Source organism: Daktulosphaira vitifoliae, unplaced genomic scaffold, assembly GCF_025091365.1.
Source record: "Daktulosphaira vitifoliae isolate Bord-2020 unplaced genomic scaffold, ASM2509136v1 Scaffold_1, whole genome shotgun sequence".
NCBI classification, from domain to species: Eukaryota; Metazoa; Arthropoda; class Insecta; order Hemiptera; family Phylloxeridae; genus Daktulosphaira; species Daktulosphaira vitifoliae.
This window is the reverse complement of record NW_026099572.1, coordinates 16,914,794-16,925,024: the sequence shown is the minus strand read 5'-3', so window position 1 is coordinate 16,925,024 and position 10,231 is coordinate 16,914,794. Positions and strand designations below refer to the sequence as shown.

At 23.7% G+C, this 10,231-nt stretch overlaps 1 protein-coding gene across 1 annotated transcript; it reads left to right on the top strand.

The window, feature by feature from the left end:
* Nucleotides 1–329: 329 nt before the first annotated feature.
* LOC126910488 (phosphatidylinositol N-acetylglucosaminyltransferase subunit C) lies at nucleotides 330–2,406 on the top strand. Its single transcript, XM_050693109.1, has 3 exons — nucleotides 330–525; nucleotides 591–697; nucleotides 1,396–2,406. Exons 2-3 carry the CDS (start codon nucleotides 619–621, stop codon nucleotides 2,286–2,288), a joined length of 972 nt encoding a protein of 323 aa, XP_050549066.1. The 5' UTR covers nucleotides 330–525; nucleotides 591–618; the 3' UTR covers nucleotides 2,289–2,406.
* Nucleotides 2,407–10,231: the final 7,825 nt, after the last annotated feature.

Here is a 10,231-nt window from a genome sequence, read left to right as displayed (position 1 = left end):
AAAATTATTTTTAACTTATTAGTTCAATATGTTTTAAAAGCGTGTTTTTTTTTAGTTATATTAAACTATATTTTTTTGTTATTATGTTGTGGTTTTATTATGAGTAGTTTAAGTAACATGTTATATGAATATAATATAACAAATTTTTGGAATAAGAGGCGCTCTCTATCCTTGTTAGTAGGTAATAAAAGGCGGTATCCGCTTCTTGTATCTGATAAGAAATTGCTACAAAGGTATTATAACATTTCACACATAAATAATCAATAATTATTTTAAGTTATTTCAATATTTTTATTTATAATGATCAATTATAACTTAAACAAGTTTATTCAAGATTTAATTTTTAAATTAATTTAAAATCATATTTTAGATTACATCTTTTTTATATGCTTAAAACAAAAATTAAGTGGGATGTGTCTTAAAATAGTACATATTAACTACAAAGCTACTAAATTAGTATATTTTTTATTAAATTTGGTGTAACTACTAAAATACTAATTTTTTATTGCAGTCTTTGAAAAAATTGTGAGTTTTTAAATTTTTTTTTTTTAGTATCCTGTTGTCATAATTTTATAATTTTATTTATATAGATAATTTAAAGTCAATAAAATCTTACATATGATTTTACTTAATCCTAACCATATCTTTCAATGCATAGTTGGTGCCACTCAATCAATATTGATGTCAAATAATATTAGTAAGTCTTTTGTTTTTTGTATTTAAATTATATGTAAAATGAAAAATATGTACTTGAAATAAAGTTGTTTTGATATGAATTAATTCCTTAATATTTATTATATATTTCTGACCAACTAATGTTAACTGAACATTTCGGACCTTTATTATGTAATCTCATTACACATAAAAAATGTCTACATACCATAGCTTAATATGAATACCTCAACCAATCTATGTAAAAAATTAAACAGTTTTTATAAAATACCATATTTTTTTTAAATTCTGAAATATTAAAAATTTGTTTTTCAGTTTTATATTCATGGAACAATTTTCATGTCAATGAACAAAATTATTAATACATATTATATAAAGTGAATAGACTAAAATCAAAACCTTTCTGTGATCACTATTAAAATTTCGAAAAAAATCATAAAAGATAGTGCCAAACAAACAAATCTTATATATTTTTAAGAAATAAAAAATAAATGTTTAAAATAAACATTTTTTGTTTGGTAAATTTTTTTAGCTTTTTTGGGAAATTTGATGATAGTCACTTATGAATTTTATTTCTAGCCTACTAATTTTTTGACATTTATTTCTGATTTCTCAAGCAATTTTTATTGAATATTTTAGAAAAACTTTTAAAACTAAATAATTTTAATTATTTGAAGAATAGATTTTTTTTTTAATTAAGCTAAGTAATACTTTTATTTTCAGAAAATAATTTATTTTCTAGTCAATATTCTCCAATAAGATATAATGAAAAAAAAAGCACCTGTAAAAGTTATCATAGACCATGGCAAAAAAATCTCTACTCCAATGAAGAATATCCTGATAACTATACAGACAAATCATTTTTAGAAGAACTAAAAAAGAATCTTCATGTACGAAAACTTACTCTTTATGAAGCAATTCTGGGTGCAAGTTTAATAACTCAAAGACTATGTGTTGTGATATTATTTGCTCTATCTTTTTATACCTTAAATAATAACTTAGCTTCACCTTTATTTCTTTTAATAATTTTTTCTACATTCAATTTCATAATGTATCTCGTTCACTATGAAAATTATAAAACTATTCCATTTTGGTTATTTAAATCTACCATCGCTTTTATTTTATCTGGTTATATATTATCTCCTGTGTTGAAAACTTTAACTGAAACTATCAGTACTGACACAATTTATGCTACTACAACATTTATGTTGTGTATCCATCTGATATTTTTTGATTATGGGGTATCAGCTGTAATAGTTTCAACTTCTCTATCATTAAATGCTGCATTATTTGGTTCTATATGTTTGTGTTCAAGATTACCTTCAGCATTTCATGTTTTTGTCTTAATTTCAATAGCAGTGCAATGTTTTGCAGTATCACCTATACTTTTATCACCAATAAAATCTTCTATTAAGTTGCTCTTGTTCTTTGTTGTTGTTACATTCATATTGTGTACCAGAGCATCTCAATTAATCAGTGGATTATTTGTATTTACTGTTGTATTCATTAATATAGTATGTCCTTACTTTTTTATTAAGTGGCATTCATTTAAAGACAATATATACGGACCATGGGATGAAGCTATTGTACAAAGTATTAAAGTAAAAAATATATGAATAAAAATAAAGAATTTAGAATTATAAATTAGCTGTGTTGAACTAATAAACAATTTATACTTGTGCTCTTTGAAGTTACCTAAATAAATATATATAGTTAATGTTATGATAAATTAAATTGTTTGACTTTTTTACATTTAAATCAGTCTAATGTTATTTTTTAATATTATTTAAAAAATATTTGAATTATTAAATATTATTATTTTTGTGATTTATAAATTATTATCATGATCAATATATTTTATGATGTAGACTACTATTTAGTATTGTAACTGTATTTTCAATAAAACATTTTCTTATCAGTATTTTATACAGAGTGATTTTTTTATCATAACCCACTCAATTACTTACAGAATAATAATAATTTAAACATTTTTTTTTAATATTATCTTTAGTTACACATTATTCTTGAATTAATAACTATGTAATACTTTTTAAGTTCATCCCTTATGCCTGGTAAGGGTATCAACTTTGTTTTTTTAAATGGTAATACATATTTTTAATTTAATAAAATGTTTGAGTTTTTAATTCAATAATAAATGGCATTTGAATTTTTAATAAAATTTAATTTGTTTATTAGATATAAACATTTAAAGTTTCAAATTTTTGAGTTAATATATAGGTATAATACACAAAGGATTACAAATACAGGTAGCTAATTGGTTTTTTAAGATATTGTTATCACAGTCACGGATTGTTTATTATCAATTTTAACTATCAATAGATATACTTTTTGTATTGTCAGTTAGTGTATTTATAAACTCACAACAATGTACCTTATTGATAATAACAATGTTGTGTACCTGCTAATATCGATGTCATAAAAAATCAATTAGCTACCTGTATTTGTAATCCCTTGTGTATTATACCTATATATTAACTCAAAAATTTGAAACTTTAAATGTTTATATCTANTAAACTTTAAATGTTAATATCTGATAAACAAATTAAATTTTATTAAAAATTCAAATGCCATTTATTATTGAATTAAAAACTCAAACATTTTATTAAATTAAAAATATGTATTACCATTTAAAAAAACAAAGTTGACACCCTTACCAGGCATAAGGGATGAACTTAAAAAGTATTACATAGTTATTAATTCAAGAATAATGTGTAACTAAAGATAATATTAAAAAAAAATGTTTAAATTATTATTATTCTGTAAGTAATTGAGTGGGTTATGATAAAAAAATCACTCTGTATAACAAAATGAGTCTCAAAAACCATGCAGATTTTTCTGGATAGTTTTTGTAAAAGATGGACAGATTCGAAAATGGTAATTTTTTAGAAGATCAATATTTTAATCTGAAATTAAATATATGTAATAGTTTATCCTGACGGTCAATCAGATTCAAACATTAATACAATAATCTATTGTAACGTGATAAAAAGTAGTGATGGGAAATATCGAATAGTAACTATCGAACTATTCGATAGTCATTCAAAAACTATTCCATAATTACACATATATTCGAATATTTTTAAAAAAACTATTCGATAGTTACACATATATTCGAATATTTTTAAAATCTATTCGTTAGTCTATTCGAATAGTTTTTAAAATATTTGATAGTTTATGATAAAAATAATATTCTGTAGTATAAACACAATTCGAATAGTTAATCGATAGTTTAAAATATTTGAAAATGCCCATCACTAATTTTTTTTATTATTAATTGTATTCTATTTATAATCGTAGTACCCTGAATAAACAGTTTTAAACAATCCTATTTAGTCGTTGGTGGTATTAAAACAGCAAAACTATAAATCTGACTATAATTTTACATAAGACCAATGTTTTAAAAAAATTAACTTGACATATTTTTTTTTAAGAAACATTTTGTTTGTAAAATGATTTCGAAAATTAAGAATGATTTATATTCAAAAAATTAATTTTAGCAAATTATTTTAGCTTCGATGCGAAACTGAGAAGGTATTGGTTTTACTATGTGTGTTTTTTTTTTTTTTGTGTCTGTTACCACTTTTTCTCAGCTCTCACCGAACGGATTTCTTTCAACGATACGTCAAAAGATCACAAATCATATCTAGTCGAAGACATTACCCTTAAAAATTGAAAAAAATTCCCTCGTTCCCTGTAAATGGGGGAAAACCTCCAAAAAAATTACAAATTTAAAAATCGCTAATTTTCGAAATTTTTCCAATTTTTTTTACTAAAATGTGCCGTAACTTTTTCAAAAATGAACATATCAATATAATTTTTTTTTATATAGATGCTTGATGTCTTTACCTATNGATTTTTTTTTTATATATACTTGATGTCTTTACCTATCATTTGATATATTTTTTTTGTAAATCTGACCCTTTATCTGCCCACAGGGGGGGATTTAAAAAGACAACTTTTTCACAAAAAATTAACTTTTTCAACTTAACTTTTGAAAATGTTCCGGAAGGTCTGACACTTTTATATATATCTTAAATTAAAGCTATTGTAATATACTTTAATTTGACTTCTGGATCTGTCTTCATGGTAAAAATGACTACCGTATTCAAAAATTTGCTATTTTTGTGTTAAAATTCTGGGTTTTGTATTTTATTTTATTTTAAAATACCTGACAAGGGGAGTACAGATTTTCATAAATATTATATAAATNTATCTGACTTGGGGAGTACAGATTTTCATAAATATTATATAAATTAAAATTAATATAGCATAGAAAGTTAAACTTATTTAAATTTGTTTGCTTCTTTTAAGTCGAGAAAAATAACTTTGAAATTTGAACTAGCTTAAATAGCCAATTTTTTTAGCCGACGGTAGCAACGTATCTAGTTGAAGATATTACCCTCAAAAATTGAATAAAAATACTAATTTATTAGTTAAACAGTTAGTTATTACATGTTCTCCATAAAGACAATTAAAATCATTAATTTTTAATGTTTTCAAAATATTTATTAACGAATGAAGTTTGATATGATAGGTTTAAACTACAAAATTAAATCATTTTANGATAGATTTAAACTACAAAATTAAATCATTTTACTTTGTAATTTAATCATTTTTTTACTCTATTTGTGTGTGCTACTACTAGACTATAATATTACAAATTTTTTTGTAACATGTTGCTATATAAATCAATTCTAAAAAAAAAAAGATTTTTAAATTCACCTGACTTTTACAATAGATTTTTACTAATGTAATCAAATTTTATAGTACACTCAATTTGAATAAATCTTTTTAACAACTTTGTTTTGATTGGTTCATTTATTTAAAGTAAATTATTAAAATTAATTAAGTTCTGAATATTTCAATTGCAGAATCTTTTCAAACGCCAAAAGTTACTAGAAAATTATTACTATTACTTCTATTTAAGTTATCTATTACGATAAAAATGCAATTTTTTCAATTAATTTTTTTCGTGAAATGTACCAATGGCGTATTTATGCGCTTACTCCCCCTTGGGACCAGTGCTATTAATATTTTTGAAAGCAGGTATTTACGAAGTATGGCTTTAAAGGTCTTTTTTTTTATTACCATTTTGCAAAATAATTTTTCTAGCACATCTATTTTAGTTAAAAAAATTAAATGAAATGAACTCTAAATAAGCCATTGAAATAAACTGATACCAATTATAAATGAAACAATAGTTAGTTAGTTTTTTACATTTATTTGTTACACAATATCAGTCTTGTAATATTGAATGTTTTTATAGAGTTGTGATTTTTATCACCTATATCTAATGTTACATTTTTGTGAAAAATTGTACTATCAAAAGAAAAAATTATAAAATAATTAATTCTATACTAGAATTTTAGAAAAATAACTTTAGATTCTAATTTCTAAATAACTACAATATAATTTTGCAATATTTTTCAACACATAAAATTAAATTTATGCTATTTTCATTGATAGCTATATTGTAATTAAACATTTTTCCGTTATATATTATTGCTGAGCTTACTCCAGGTACGTTGTTAATAGATGTTATACAGTTAAACATACTAGTTAACCAGTTCGTCCGGTTATGTTTTTATGAATTTATGTAAAACAAAGATCTCTGTAAGTTACCTAACGTCATCAATCCATCGACATCTTCATATTATAGTATAATATTTATATTAATACTTAAATGACTTCTTCTTTATGTTATATATAACTTTGATGCGTAGCTGAGAATATAATAATTTTATAATGATGTTTATTTTTTGGGCCTATTACCACTTACTCTCAATTCTCTTTGGACCGATTATAAAGAACAATACATCAAAATCATATTTAGTCGTAGACATTACACTCAAAAATTGAAAAAAATTTCCTCGTTTCTCATAAATGGGGGAATACCTAAAAAATGTAAAACTTTAAAAATCGGTAATTTTCGACATTTTTTCAATTTTTTTTACTATTAAAATTGCCATAATTTTTTCAAAAATGAACATATCAATATAATTTTTTTTTTATAGATACCTTAGGTATTCACCTATCATTTTATATATTTTTGTGAACATTTGACCCTTTACAAGCCCACAGGAAGGGTTTTAAAATGGTAACTTTTTTACAAAAAATTAACTTTTTCAACTTAACTTTTGAAAATGTTCCAGAAAGACTGAGACTTTTATATATACCTTAAATTATAACTAATATAATATTAAAAAAAATTGACCTCTAGACTTGTCTTGATTGCAATAATGACTACCGTATGCAAAAATATGCTATTTTTGTGAAAAAATTCTTGATATTATATTTTACGTTTTTTAAAATTATGCTGCTATAATAATGTTGCTAGAACTTTCTAACTGCATATTAATCTTAACGATACAATTTTTTTTTTAAAAATTGAAAAAAAAACTAATTTATCAATGAAACAGTTACTTATCCCATGTTCTCCATACAGACAATTAAAATCATTTATTTCTAATGTTTTCAAAATATTTATTGACGAATCAAGTTTGATATGATAATTTGATATTTATCTTAACGATACAATTTTTTTAGTTCTCATAAATTTTTTATTTAATGATATCAATTCCAAACTTGCTAAATGAGCTAAAAGTTATGGTAAAATAATTTTTTTTTTTTATTATAAACATTTACACCAATCAACTTTAAACGATTAAAAAGACCCAGCACAGGGGGATCGCGGCACAGTGGTGACGTGGCATAGATGGATCAAGTATTATGATATCTGACAATGATTAAAATCACTATCAAAAAAAACGCTTCGATGCAAATCTTTAGAAAGTGTTTAATTTTAAAAAATTGGTGGATTATACCAAAAGCAACATGATCTGCTAGTTCGTTATTAATATCCTGATTCAGATAAAGTATGTCTAATGAAAAAGGGATTATTAAAAAATATTATTTCTTATAAAAAAATTATGTTGATCCATACACTTTTCAATAAGTTATATCATTATAAAGTTAAAAAATAAAATCGAGAATTTTCACACAATAATAGCATTCGGTAGCTATTTTCACCGTGAAGAAAAAATAAAGTTCGAAATTTTTTTTTGCATAATAAAATACATTACATTAGCTTTAATTTAAGATATATATAAAAGTGTCAGACTTTCCGGAACACTTTAAAAAATTAAGTTGAAAAAGTAAATTTTTGTGAAAATGTGAAAAAGTTGTCATTTTGAGTCCCCCCCTGTAGGCAGGTAAAAAGTCAGATTTATAAAAAAAATATACCAAATGATAGGTAAAGACATCATGCGTCTACAAAAAAAAAGAATTATATTGATCCATACATCTTTCAAAAAGTTATAGCATTATAAAGTTAAAAATATAAAAAAGAATTTTTTTACAAAAACCGTATTTTTTTTATTAAGTTTAATGTCTGTTTTCACCATGAAGATAAAATAAAGTCCGAATTTTTTTTTACCATTATAAAGTATATTACATTAGCTTTAATTTAAGATATATATAAAAGTGTCAGACCTTCCGGAACACTTTCAAAAGTTAAGTTGAAAAAGTTCTACTTTCTATATGCATTTTTAAGATTTAAAACCCCCTCGTATATAGGGAAATGGTCCGATATAAAAAAACAGTAAGTCAAATAAAAGATGTATATAAATACTACTCCTCATGAAAAAATTGTACTGATTCATACACTTTTCAATAAGTTATATCATTATAAAGTTAAAAAATAAAATCGAGAATTTTCACACAATAATAGCATTCGGTAGCCATTTTCACCGTGAAGACAAAATAAAGTCCGAAATTTTTTTTTTGCATAATAAATATATAATATAGTTTACAATAGAAGTAAATTGTAATTTTAGATTAATTATAATAATAAAAAACCCAGCACAGGGGGGTCGTGGCACAGTGGTGACGTAGCATAGTTGGATCAAGTATAATGATAGCTGACAGTGATTAAAATCACTATAAAAAAAAAACGCTTCGATGCAAATCTTTAGTGTTTAATTTTAAAAAATTGGTAGATTGATTATTCCAAAAGCTNCTGATTAAGATATAGTAAGTCGTATAAAAAAGAAATTATAAAAAAATATTATTTCTCATGAAAATATTGTGTTGATCCATACACTTTTCAATAAGTTATAGCATTATAAAGTTAAAAATTTAAAAAAAAAATCTAGAATTTTCACACAAAAATAGTATTTGGTAGCCATTTTCACCGTGAAGACAAAATAAAGTCCGAAATTTTTTTTTTACATAATAAAGTAGATTACATTATCTTTAATTTAATATATATAGAAAAGTGTCACACCTTCCGGAACACTTTCAAATGTTAAGTTGAAAAAGTTAATTTTTTGTGAAAAAGTTGTCATTTTAAATCCCTCCTATGGGCAGGTAAAGGGTCAGATTTATACAAAAAATATACCAAATTAAAGGTAATGATATCATGCATCTATATAAAAATTCTATTGATTCGGTCATTTTTGAAAAAGTTATGTCATTTTTAAATAAAAAAAATTGAACAAATTTCGAAAATTAGCGATTTTTAAATTTGTAATTTTTTTGGAGGTTTCCCCCATTTACGGGGAACGAGGGAATTTTTTTCAATTTTTGAGGGTAATGTCTTCGACTAGATACAATTTGTGATCTTTTGACGTATCATTGAAAGACATCGGTTCGGTGAGAGCTGAGAAAAAGTGGTAACAGACACAAAAAATTAACACATCTTAGTAAAACCAATACCTTCTCAGCTTCGCATCGAAGCTAAAATAGGTTAAATATGTTATTTTTTTTATTTTTAACATATTAATAATCAAAATCCGTATTAATGTAAAAGAATTTTTTTTTTTGTTCTTAATTATTAGCTTCGATGCGAAGCTAATGTATCTATTAACGAATCAAGTTTGATATGATAATTTGATATTTATCTTAACGATACAAGTTTTTAATTCTCATAAAATTTTTTATTTAATGATGTCAATTTCAAACTTGCCAATTGAGCTAAAAGTGTGGTATGGTAAATAAATAAATGTTATGGTAAAATAAATTAAACTTCCATAACTTTTTCAAAAATCAACAAATCAACATAATTTTTTTTATACTAAAACCTTAGATATTTACCTTTTATTTGATATCATTTTTTTGAAAATCTAACCCTTAACCTGCTCATTGGGGGGGGGGATTTAAAATAGCAACTTTTTTACAAAAACTAACTTTTTCAATTTAACTTTTGAAAATGTTCCTGAAATACTGCGTCCTTTAAACATATATCAAATTAAAGCTTATTTTATGTACTATAAAATGAAAAAAATTTGTCCCGACGAACTATCTTTTATGCGCAAATGGCTACCGTATTCAAAAATATGCTATTTTTCTATTAAAATTCTAGGTTTTGTATTATATTTTATTTTAAAATATCTTATTAGGAGAATACATGGTGAAAATAGCTACCATATTTAAAAATATGCTATTATTGTGTTAATATTCTATAAAAAGATTTTAATCACTGTCAGATATCATCTATACTGGACCCAACTATGCCACGACCCCATTGTGCCGCTACCCC

Excerpts from the sequence above, each read along its gene's own strand:
- LOC126910488 (XM_050693109.1), top strand. The coding sequence starts at position 619 with ATGATTTTACTTAATCCTAACCATATCTTTCAATGCATAGTTGGTGCC. Across the intron at positions 698-1,395 it reads ATTGATGTCAAATAATATTA|AAAATAATTTATTTTCTAGT; the intron begins GTAAGTCTTTTG and ends TTTTATTTTCAG.